We start from the raw sequence: 13,050 nt of genomic DNA on the forward strand, positions 1-13,050 counted from the left end.
GTTGTGTTATTTCATTATATTATCCTATATCGTATATGGTTTGAACATAAAATTGCTCTTTCCCACTCGAGCATTCATAGTTTGTGTTACTATTGCATGACTCATTTAATAAAACAGCTGAAGTGCATTTTTTAAAAGGAGGTGCTTTCAGCAAATGTTGTACTAGGCACAGTCAAGGCATGCTATCTTTTCTGGGAAGCTGAAAAAAGCAGCTGTTCCAGCAGCTAGCTTTTTGTTGTAAAGAGAATTAAGCAGCTCCAGTGCAGTGAAAATGTAACAAATACAACTCAAAAGAATTTAAGTCAAGTAAACAGGATGAGAAAAAAGGATTCTGCTGCCTTTATGTACTTAAATAATACTGTTTAATATAGAACTATTTACATGCAAGATTAAAATGCTTCTTGAAAAAAATAAGGAAGGTCTCCTGGTGCAGAGAACTGAGTGGGATGTGCTCTAACAAAAGATTAGGACAACATGACCAATGTGAAACATGTTTGATATTGGCCAGGAAAAAAAAAAACCAACATCTGAATCATGGGGTTAGTGAACAGCATTGAAAGAAGAGGAAAAAAAAATACTTGAAGGATGATGAAACTTTATATATATATAATTATATAGCAATAATAGCTGGCTTATAATAGTTAATAGGTTGCATATTAACTTCTAAAAGGATCAGTTTTCATTTGGGAAGGGAAGGGTGCAGGTGTTTCTGTGTTATGAACGTTAACTTGTAAGGAGAAAACTCTTGCAGCTTGTAGCCATTTCCCTTTGCATGTCATTTCCTGCTCATGTCTTGAAGGAGCAACCTCAGTGTGGGGGACTGGTGACCAAGTGAAGAGACACCCTCACCACAATCAGAGGTTTACCGTAACAGAGTGAGTGCAAACAGGTTTCTTCACTTGCTTCTCAGAATTGCTGCCACATGTCAGCTGTGCTTATGCCTCATGAACTCATTGGATAAACAGTGTGAAGAAGATGCATTAGCTATTGATTCATGGACTTTCATCATTGCTTAAGGTATGATAGCGTAGGGTGACTGTGCAGCAAGTGCTCCTGAAAAAACTGGGAGGAACTAACACTGGTGTTTCCAAACACAGAATTATGGCAGAAGAATAATCTGTTTCTGCCTCATTTCAAGCATTTAATGTATTTTTTTCTTAGGATTCTGTAAGTGGATCAATTTATAGATTTGCAAATAATTTTTAAAGAACTGGAACAAGCCCATGGAATGAAATATTTTCTATTTAAACTGTGATATATGGACAGGTACATCATCACTGTTTCAGAGAGGTAAAAACAGATTCAAGATGCTAGGTGACTGGAGCAGACTGATGAGGGAATACTTGAAATCTCATTCTAGTACTGAGAGTAGAATATTCTTAGAAAAATAAAAATCAGTAGATATATTTTATCTGTTTCCTGGTTTTTTTGGTAATCCAGCACTGCCTGTGAAGATTGTTCATTTTTCTGATGCACAGCGTAAAAATAGGAAGTCACGTTACGGTCATGATTGTAGAGAACATTGCTGTTATCCTGCACATCTGCACTGTGTCTCACACAGGTTTAAGTATTTCCATATCAGATAGAGCAGGCATATGTGAAATTTATGAATAGGTAGGTTTATTTGTGTATTATGTGAGTCCAGATTTATGTTTTCATTGCCCATCACGGTACACATGGGTTTGGCAAGTGCAAATGTGCGATATGACATTTACAGTGTTGTGCTGTCTTGCATCATGGCCATCCACTGAGCTTCTACATGTGCAGACACTGCATCCTGATATCACTGGATGGTTTTTGCCTATCTCAGTTTTAGAAACTTTGACATTGGGTGTTACTTCTTTAAAAATATTTGTGCTTTGCTGGGAAGGTGATGGAGATGCCAGTACCTGCACGATGCTGTTTTCTGGGCAAGGGGTACTACGTTAATGAAATGTAATTTTTGGGTTTGTATCACAACACCTAGCAGCTGTATAAAATAGGTGTTTAGCAGCTTGTGTTACTGTGGCTAAAACAAACTTTAGAAGTAGAGATTTGTAGTTACCTTTCAAAGCCTGTAGCTCTTTATAATTCAGATGTTCAATCCTGTTTCACTGACATTGATAGGAGTTTGTGATTAACAAATTACCAAGATTGCTGGCAGGCAGCCTGGTGCTTTTCTTTTCCAGTTGTATTTTTCTGTTCATGCAAGTACATTGGTGGCTCTGTTTTCTGCTGACTGTCTCATTCTTTTGGCTCTCACTCTGTTTTTTGAAATACTTTGAGAAGTTATTTTTCCTTTTCCCTGAAAGCTTCAGATATTGGCTTTGTTTATAAACTACAGTATTTGTCAGTTCTAGAGCACTACATTTATGATTAGTTTTCTTTATGTCCTACAAGTGGGAATGTTTGTTTATCCCTCTTGTAAAGATAAGATTGATTTCTGATACCAGCAGATTACAGTTGTGCTACCTTTACATCTAGATGGGCTATCTTGGATGTCTGACTAAAATCGCTCAATTTCCAGATGACAATTGTGACATTAACTCTCCCCATCTATCTTTGAGAAAGTAGTCAGCTGGGCAGATTTATAACAGTTTATATTTCTATTACAGTTTATAGAAGTAGGAAGAATAGTAATAATAATATGCCACATGGCAGGGTAGGAGGGTGTTTGCTGTGCATTATGGACTGCTGATGGCAGTGAGCAAACTGACACTGCTCCTCTTCTGCAGCACCCTCTCTGATTGTTCACTTGGTGGCTCTAGTACAGAAGAAAGCCACATTCCTGGTTCAGACACATGGATGCACTCAAAATGCCTGAGAAGGGATGGGCATCCCGGAATGGGTTTTCAAAAATCCAGAACTCTTAAAAGCAGCTGGTAGCGGGCTGGGAGTGGAATGAATTCCTAATAATAAAGTGCTCGGTGGAACAAAAAGGGGAAGCCCAGTTTTCCTCTCATCTAGAGCTTTTTCTCATGCTTCCCTACAGTTGCTGAATTTGAGAATTGTGCTGAGTTTTTCTGGCAGGTGATTAATGTTAGATTTTGCAATGGGCCTGGTTTCTCTCTTCTGATACACATCAGAGTAGAAGGTGCTCAGTGACTCAGGTGTGACAGGCACACTCTGAAGGTTGACTCATGTCTTAGTCACCTGCTTTTCGTAAGGAAATTTTGGTGAGTATAGTCTAGGACTAGTAGATACCTAAATACAGTAACTCTGTCTTCACTAGGTAATTATTTTTTATTCTAATGTATTTCTAATTTATTTGTTACTTCACAATTGGGTTCCTCAAAATACTGTGGGAAATGCTGTGTTAGGCATAGTTGTCTGCAAAGTCAGCTGTGATGACAGAGATATTGTTTACTTACCCATTTTGGACTCCTCTGCTTTTAATTCTTCCTGGTATGTGTGAAGTTTTTAGCTTGTTTTTTAAAAAGCTACACTAAAAACACCCACTATACAACCTGAAGCAAAACTGCCTGGTGGAGTCTTCTGAGCAGCCTATTACATCAAATAGATATGAAGAGCATACTGTAATATCATCCAGTCTTTCCCATTATGTATGACAGCATGTAATTACAAAGGTTAAAAAAACCCCCATTGCCCATGAACACAAATTCCACATAAAGTGATCAGAGCCAATGGCACCTAGTTCGATTAGGTCTTTTGATAGATAAGCTCTGCTGACTGCTGCAGAGGTAGATAAGGATGATACAGCTCCAGTTGTCCATCCCAAATCTGGAGGTGATTAGTGCTCCCTCATATGGGGTTTGGCAGACCAAGATGGTTACTTATATCTCAGTCGTTTCAGCTTAGCATGGACATTTTATGTAGCAGCGTTCCTCAGGAGAAAGGAAAAAGTCTGAAAAATCTAAGTGTGCCCCCCCTTCCACCTAAACTGGCAATCCCTGTCTCCACAATTGTTCATGTTGCTAGAAGTTGTAGGTCAGGAGTTTAAAGAAATTAGTTATGTCGTTAAAATGGATCAAAGACTAGGTGTCACTGTTGAAAGTGTGGGCTTTAGTACTTGCCATAGGCAAAGAATGAGTCAATGGCAGACCTGTGGGAAGCACCTGAGTCCCTGGCTTTCTGTGCTTCTCTGCCATCACCTGTTGGGCTTGAGCATGCTCATTTCATAGCCACATAATGATTTTCTAAAACACTGTTTACACACCTTGCATAACTAGAGCCGCGTATAATAATATTAAATTACTTTTATTACTATAATTTTGTATATATGAAAATATTTTGGTTGGAAAAATATCCATCTATCAGGTTCCAGATTTTTAGTATTATCAGAAGGCTACACTTTTTAAAAATTAATACTTCACACATACATAACCTTTTAAAAGATGTTTCCAAAAATGCTGAGAGTATATATATAATTATTATATACTTGATAAGTATTTTGGGGTTAATTAGTTTTGTTTCATATGCATTTCCTAGACTTTATGCATGTTTACCTCCTTTCACTTAGAGATTACTAGACAGCCCCAGTCATACTCTGCAAGAACTTGAGCAGGGTGGGTTTTTGCTTTACCTGTAGTACCAAGAACTACTCTGAGTCTTGGCGTCTACATCAAGATTAGGAGACTTGAAGACCTAGTATTTGTTAGTTATTATCATTTCCTGTGATTAGATCCTGTTGAAATTACAAAGCTAGGCACAGGATTTATACAACAATGTTCTGTAATTAAAAACATACAACATACAGGAACTTTGGCATTTTTAAAAGCAGTGGGGAACAACTAACCCTTCCACTCATCAGATCTTTAAGTCCCTGCAAGCCAAAGGTTTGTGCAGAGGTATAGAAATTACCTTGCCAGTTCCAGAAATCAGTCTGGGTCTGGTTTCTTTTTGTGTTTGTTTGCTTGTTTTAAGGGCATAACCTAGGCAAGGTTATGAATCTTGTGAATCTGACAGTAATGCTGACGTTCAATTTCAAATGCTCAATGTGGCAGCAACAATAGTTCCTGCTATCCCATCTGGTAATGATCAGATGTTAGTTATCTTTAAAAATGAAAGTAACAGGTATTTGCAGAGCATAATCCATTTAGGCTCCTTTTGTTGAAGATGTGATTAAGAAAAAACAGTTTTAGAACGTTATTGTAATTCTTGAGCTTTTGACATATAAAACAAGAGATGGATAGGTGGATATACTTTTAATCTCCAGCTATTTCCTCATCCCCAACAAAAGAAATACCATCTCTACGTCTTGAATGCTTCTTTTTTTTTTTTTTTGCTATAAGAGTGCTTTTATTTTCCTAGCAGTTGAATAAGGGGTAATAAAGGGTGTCAACAATGCTTAATATTAAGTATGTACCTCTATCAACATTTATTGCCATAGTAAAGGGCAGCTTAACCCAGCAAAAGCAGTGCTTCTCTGTCAAGTACCAGATCATGTAGTCAGGAAAACTGGCACTGACACCATAATTAGTTTGTCCCCTTCATCCCTCCACCTAAAAAGAGATTTGTTGCTGGTGGACATAAATACTTTTGACAGAATTTCTCGCATGACTTGCTAAAGCGCTGGTACAGAAATTCCCCCTGTAGCAGGTATACTTTTGATTTATTTGACTGCACATTTCTTCAATGTTACGTTGTTTTCTTTGTCACATGTAAGCTAATTTTATACAGCCTTTGACTGGCAACTTTCACCTTCTAGGAGGTGATTTATATTACCAGTGTAATATTGAGTTTGCTCAAACTTCTTATGGAATATCCATAGACAGTGGAGTGTCACAGTCTGAACTGGACAAATTGTGTCAAGAGCCTGACTTGGCTGTCAGATGCTGGATTACCATCATTACTTTATTTTAGCTTGATTGCCTATACTCACTCTATCTAATTATTCCATTTTACCAGTTTCTGAATGAATTATTTTCAACTAAGTTTGATAAAGGGGAAGACAGAGGTCAAGAACTCAAAGTCCTCAGTGCTCATCAAATTATGTTTGAGTTAGCTCCATATAAGACACTAAAGAAAGTATGGGGGAAACTGGCTTAATAAAGCCCCAGCCTCAGCAACCATTTCAGGTAGTGTGAGCACTATTTTTCAGGAATCTCTGTCATATGGATAAATGCCTGAAATATGGATAAAACATGGATTGTAAAATATTCTTCCTGCACATAAATTTTGGAGAGGATCTTGACTCCAAATTAGGCGAAGTACTTCAGTTTTGAAACATAAAAAATACTGGCATTACTATGCTAAGATCTGATTCAATGTCCCTAATGATCTTTAGGAGTTTGCTAATGAATTCAGCAAAGACATCATCTGAGTAGGAATATCAGTATTAGTTATGTGAGTCTTGAACATCCTAAATGTTCCCATCTGCTATTGATAATACCTCAACACATTACAAACAAACCTCTCACCATTTACAGCTTAGGTTTGGCACACAAGTGGAAGTCAATCTGAGGAAATCTGTTTTCCTAAGAATGGCCTTTAAAAATTAAGGCTGTATTTACTTCTTTGGGTTTTCGTGTTCCTTGAGGGCAGAACGTTGTGAAGAAAGTGGGTTATTACAGGTATCTATGTAGGAATGTAAAAAAATTTTGCTTAGTACAGTATGCTAACATGATGTATGTTTATTTTTGTGACCTGGTCTCATTTCAGATGAGGAGGTTATCTGTCCTGCCCCAACAGTGTCTTTTGCTGATGACATGTCTCCTAATGGTCTTGGAAGCTGTACCTATAGACATAGATAAGACAAAAGTCAAAGCAGAAGGCCATGTAGAAGGAGAGAAGGTAGAAAATCCAGTAAGTATAAAGAAACTTATCTGATTGTTTATCCTAATTGTTAGTAATCTGGATATAGCAAACTCCTTTAGAAGGAAACTAGTATTCCCCAGTATTCTCACAGTGTGTGCCATCTACTGTGGGGAGATTCCCTTTAAGTTTGCTCTTTATTTTTTTTCAATGAGCTGCTAAAGGTGAGGTGGCACATGGAAGGAATTCCCAGCATACAACAGGAAGAGCATGCTGTTCCACAGAGACTTATTTCAAGTGATTGGGTGGTGCCTTAGGAAATTCTAATCACTGATTCCAGTTCAGTGTTTCAAATAGAACAGTAACAAATGAATTGCACTGTTTTAAGAAAGCCACACACTATATTAACGTGACAGATGCTTGTGTATTACGAGGGTTCCTAATCACTTTTCTCCTCTTCCTTGCCAGTTGCTGAAAGAAATGAATCATAAATTGCTGTAGGGCAATGATGCAAATCTGAACAAACAAAGATATGTAAGAGAGCACAGTGCCTGTGTTGCTGAGATTAGAGTGTCAGTTTTATAACTGTATTTAAGCAAAACTAATTAACTGTTTGTCAGTATATTCTTTCCTCAACTTCCTTTTTTTTTTTTTTTAAAGGATACAGGACTTTATTATGATGAATATCTCAGGCAAGTAATAGACGTCTTAGAAACTGATAAGCATTTCAGGGAGAAACTCCAGACTGCTGACATAGAGGAAATAAAGGTAGGTTCAAAAAAATAATTAAATTAACGTTAACTAAATCCATCGTGATGAGCCACATATTTTGTATTCTTTCTTCCTTTGACTCCTGGCTCTAGGTGGTGGCTGTTCTACATTGCCCCTTTAGGAGCTAGAAATTTAGGAAGGGACAAGTAGGAAACAGTCTAAAGTGACAGACTTAAGGAGGAGATCCTGCCTTTTGTGTTTCCTTTAATCCCTCATGATGCTGTTGGCAGCTTGTGGCTTCTTTTCTTTCTGTGCTCTATCTAGCATCACCCTTGGAGATTACTCTCCATTTCCAGCTCCTTGCAGTAGACATTGGTGGCTGCTGCTGCCTTGTACCTTCCCTCAAGTCTAATAGCCCTCCTCGAGGGGATGAGGCACTTTGTATTCTTCTCACAGTTCTTTTGAACTCAGTTGAGAATATTTGATCAAGAAATTGTCACAAATGTTACTAGGCATTGCTCCTTCAAGGTTATGGTCTTGTTCTTTGGAGGAGCAAGATACTTAGAAATTCTCTTTTCTGAAAGTTTTTAGGATTCCTCTCTGTTTCCATAACCAGAGGCATAAAAATTTTGAATCTGCTCTTTAAAAAATGTTGAGATTCTTACAGTGTGGGCTACAGTATTGCCAGAGACTGCCATTAGTCTGCTGTCTTGCAGCTCATGTCTAATGGGAATCCTAAAGGCTTCTTTCTATCAGTGTTTATACATAACTTTTTTTGTTTTTTAACAGAGTGGAAAGCTAAGCAGAGAGCTTGATTTAGTAAGCCACCATGTGAGAACACGGCTGGATGAACTAAAAAGACAAGAGGTAGCAAGATTAAGAATGTTAATTAAAGCTAAAATGGATTCTGTTCAAGGTAAGAATACAGCATTTATCTAGGTGAGTTTAACAGATGGAATTATGTTAGAGAAATGTCAAAGTCCAGCAGTCGTGCGTTGTTTGTTGTCACCAATAATGACTAAGCTGAGAGTGAGTGTCCTTTCTGAGCTGGCCTGGAGCCATTACAGACCTGTCTTTATAGGAAACTGGGGAGAAGAGAAAAGCCATCTCTGTTCTAGAAATAACTGAACTTTTTTCTTTCTGTGGATTTTTCAAATACTTCTGCCTCTTATTTTCAACGTCTTACTTTTGTCAATTCAATTCATAGATTACTCACAGAGAACCAGTAACACAGAAGGACTGTGTTCAAGAAAACAACATGCCACAGTATTTCATATCCTTAGGGGGTAGCAAATGAATTTTTTTGTCAGTATTTTATTCTTATAAAGATGTTTTCAAGGGGGATCCCAAGGAATTGAATACATAGTGTATCAAATTAAAAAACTCCTAAAATGAGGACATGTTTTGTAGGCTAAGCTAAATTTAGATGTGGCAAATAGACTGAAGAAGTGCAAATAAATGTTTATGGGGATGTTGCTGCTGTTGCACACAAGCAGTCCAGTGACATCATGGTGATATTCACAGCTAGGTGACAGCAGCTAATGATACATAAAACAGCTGTGTACACACCCAGGTATTTTGAAGTTCAATGGACTGATCACTTCTACCCCTCTCTACTTTCATAAATTAATAGTAACTAACAGAATGTGCTTTAGGAAAACAATTTCCCCCAGCAGCTCAGATCCTACCATGTAGATGTGAGATCTTACTTTTGGGAACTGATGATTGCAGTTCAGAATATTCAGATGAGTACTAAGCTGTGAAAGCATTTTGCGAAGTTTATAGTCAGCTTTGCCCATGAGTCCTTCACATTATGTACAAGTATGGCCAGCTTACCTATAAAATACAGCTGCATCTACACACCTAGACAGCATCTTGGAATATGCACAGGGAGCATTCTAGAGCAGCAGCAGGCAGGCAGAGTGGTTTCATTTCCTTTTATTTGCTCTTTTAATGTTTTCCCTATAACACCACTTAGTCTTCTGTCTGATCTACAAAAAGGAAAAAAAGGCACAGCTTCCCTCCCCCCCCCTTCTCTGGATCAGGTTTAAAAAACCCCAGACAACCAGGTTTGAGATTATATTCTGCATAAATTCGGTCCTAATCCAGATGTGTTTTTAAACATTTTCACCATGATCCTACTTGACTGATCAGTACAGGCCAGAAGAATGTTAGGAGTTGGGTCTCAGGCCATACAGTAATGTGGCAAGTAAATAGTGTCAAATAGAATGAATCTTTTCCCCTAAATGAAAGAAATGGAGGAAAATGGGTTTGGGGGCTTGGTTTGTACTTTTTGTTGGTTTTTCTTAAGTCTATTATTACACTTCTAAAAATGTTTCAAACACAGACAAAGGCACATATATGTAAACAGAAATTATGATCTCACCAGGGAGGAATGATGGTTGAAATCTGCCCTGGCCAGTGTTTGCTGTTTTGTGATAATACAAGCACAGCATTGATTGTAAAGCAGATAGTTTGTGAAAGAACAGTATGTTTAAAATTGTGTTTTCTAATTTTTTTAAGCAAATGAAATATTCTTTGCTAAGCCATCTAGTAAAAGCTTGTCACAGTTGTTGTACTTAACATATCAAAGCATATACTTCTTAAGAGAATCTTATTATGTAGCATTAATGTTCAGAGACCATGGTAACAGCTAGAAAAGCCTGTGGTAGAAATGGGTTGAGTTGTTAGTGCATTGTGTGTTGATGTTGGTGGGTATCACTCCTGTCGTAAGGAAGAGAAAAGGTTTCCAGCTTTTAGACACAAGACCTGACTCTCCACTGTCTTGCACTTCTCTTTTTTCCACAAATGAAGTTTGAATATTTGCTTATTTGATTTGATACAATTTTACACTATATTGTACGTCAATCTTTGGCCAGATGTGTGTCATTTGCAAAATGTCCTGGGCAGTAGAAGAGTTGGACTTCTCCCCATGTGGGAAAAATATGGAAGTTGTTAGCTTTGATAGATCACAGTTTCAACTATCTCATTTATATAAAAGAGAATCAAATATTTTTAGTTTGTAAAGCTCAAATTGATCATAGTTGCTCTTGCTGAAACAGAAGCTGTAATTTGTGCATGTAAAATGACTGTGTGCAATGCAGCACTGACCCATCAGAAGGAAGGCAGTGCAAATTGCCATCAAGTTTGCCAACCTTCTTCAGGAAAAGCAACTTTAGAATTGTTGCTGTTGTTTCCTCCAACAAATTACTCAGTCCTCAGGGAACCTCAGGTACTTACAAGGCATAAGCTCCATTTTTGCTGGATTTCAAACTTACTTTAATGTTTACATGTGTACCTGTTCTTCCAGACACTGGTATAGACCATCAGGCTCTCCTTAAGCAGTTTGAGCACCTGAACCATCAGAATCCTGACACCTTCGAACCTAAAGACTTGGATATGCTGATCAAAGCAGTGAGTTCCAGATATGAGCTACTATGGGGGGGTTTTAATTATTATGCTTTTTATCTCTGGTAAAGGGCAGTCCTTTCCTATATACCACATTCGATAAATGACATGCAGCTTTCACTTTTTGTCAATTGTCTGCATGCACACTTGAAAACTGTTGCCAGTGTGCATGATGCAAAAGAGTCCATAAGTTTTGGGATGTCACCTTAACAGGACTTGCATTCATATGCCAGTACAAGCAACTTTGGGAATAAAATACATCTTTCTGAGAGCCTTTAAATTAAATACAGGTGAGATAGGTATATTTTCCCAGGTGTATTTTCTGATTTATGTTTCTACATCGTATAGAAGTCTCACAGAATGATGTAAATAATCATCCCTAACCAAGCCATATGAATTTTAGGATCTATTATATATACATCAAGCTGCAAAACCACAGCAGAGTAGAATTTCAGATAGCAATATTAGAAATTGCTTATATTGGGCATGGCATTCAGTGTCTGTTCAGCAGATTCAGTATCTGTCACAGGTGTGGGGGGGTTTTTCAGGGGGTGCAGTTAAGCTAAGCATGGTATAGCTAGAGAAAAATACACTTCCCAAAGGGAAAAATTATTTTCATCTCAGCTATGCTTTAGAGAGCACTGCATGTCTGATGAAATTTTGACAGTTTCTATACTTACAAAATAAATGAAAGATAAGGTATATTTCAAGATTTCTATAATTTTTGTGCAAATTTTTTACCCTTGGAAGTTTTTATGTCCGTTTTCTGTAAAATTATTTTTTATAGAGATACTGTAATTTTTCCAAACATTCTGAACATCATTTCTGGGAAAATTCTGGTTGGCTTGGAGAAGCATATCCTTAAAAGGCCAGTTCTTTTTTATTATATATATTTTATTTTTGTCTTCTCACTTCTCAGCCAAAATACTGACAGGGTCTAATGGGTACTTAAGGGGATCTTAGCTTTGGAATTGTTTTTTAAAACATACAGCGAATCTGAAAAGTAAAATGTGAATAATGGAGGGACAGTATCAGGTGTAAACATATTCCTTTGTAAAGCACTGCCAAAACATCCTTTAATACCTTAGCCTGTATGAAAATAACACATCTTTATATAAGAGTTTGTCAGAAATTCTTCTCTCATACCCTTTCTCTCCATTTAATTGTTTGGGCGTTTTTTTAATCTGTATTAAGCTGCTGCAAACTAAGTCCCATTATTAATGAAGGCACTTTTGTCATTAAACTGTAGGATAAGCTACAAATGTTCTTATTCTGAAATGATCAAGGAGTTAATGGTACCATTAGTGTAGGACTTGATAACTTGAGTTCATTTATTACTCACTGAAGAGAAAGGACACCTTGATGGCTTCTTACAGCACTGTGTTATTGCAAAAACTGTCCAGCAGATGAACCCTTACAATTTAATTTCCGTGAAAATGACAAAGGGAGGAGAGATGTTTCTGCATCACTGTCATGTGAAAGGAGCCCCCAGCCAGTCTGCCCTGAATGGCAAAAGGGCCAGCCTTGCCTACAGATCTGAACAATCCAGGGTTTTTAATGTCAGATCTGTCACGTAATCATACGTCTGCATATATCTGTATTTTTAGGCTACAAGTGACCTGGAAAACTATGATAAGACTCGCCATGAGGAGTTTAAGAAATACGAGATGATGAAAGAACATGAGAGGAGAGAGTATTTAAAAACACTGGATGAAGAAAAGAGGAAACGAGAAGAATCCAAATTTGAGGAGATGAAGAAAAAACATGGAGATCACCCTAAAGTTCACCATCCTGTAAGGCCACAGCCTGTTCTTATGTGCCTGAGTTCAAGCTCTCCAGAGAGAAAAAGCTAATACACAGAAGGGTGTGTTTTGTTTGTTCTCATCACTTGCCTCCTCTCACTGACATGGGAGCAGAGAGTGGGCACAATGCTGAGAGCATTACAAACCCCACTGTACAAACCCCATTCTTTTTGTGCAGGTGTGCTATTTGCTGCCAGAACTCTTACTAACAAAGACACTGAAACTCATGAGGAAGAAGCCACGACAGTGTTCAAAACTGTAGGGATGCCTTCATGGTATGCCTGGCCTGCAAGGAGCTGCATCACAGTACCATTTGCTCTAGGAAAGGCAAAATAATTCAGCTTCCCTCAGCTGTTTCTGGCTGGGGCTGTGTGGCCATGACTGATTATTACAGGTGCTCCTTTCCACAGAATATGCATTTCCTTTTCACTCCCTC

At 37.8% G+C, this 13,050-nt stretch overlaps 1 protein-coding gene across 3 annotated transcripts in view; it reads left to right on the forward strand.

The window, feature by feature from the left end:
* The first annotated feature begins 854 nt into the window (after positions 1–854).
* The window catches only part of NUCB2 (nucleobindin 2), a 22,361-nt gene continuing 10,165 nt past the window's right edge, over positions 855–13,050 (forward strand). Inside the window, exons 1-6 of one of the 3 annotated variants that reach the window (XM_017726593.1) lie at positions 855–875; positions 6,601–6,744; positions 7,354–7,461; positions 8,194–8,320; positions 10,715–10,818; positions 12,420–12,605. In XM_017726593.1, coding sequence (XP_017582082.1) covers positions 6,601–6,744; positions 7,354–7,461; positions 8,194–8,320; positions 10,715–10,818; positions 12,420–12,605 — 669 coding nt within the window. In that variant the 5' untranslated portion in view covers positions 855–875. Of the gene's footprint in view, positions 876–942; positions 1,018–6,561; positions 6,745–7,353; positions 7,462–8,193; positions 8,321–10,714; positions 10,819–12,419; positions 12,606–13,050 lie in introns of those variants that run through there. The other 2 variants (XM_017726592.1, XM_008644242.2) reach the window with 2 other exon arrangements.

This window comes from Corvus brachyrhynchos, unplaced genomic scaffold, assembly GCF_000691975.1.
Source record: "Corvus brachyrhynchos isolate BGI_N302 unplaced genomic scaffold, ASM69197v1 scaffold62, whole genome shotgun sequence".
Lineage (NCBI taxonomy): Eukaryota > Metazoa > Chordata > Aves > Passeriformes > Corvidae > Corvus > Corvus brachyrhynchos.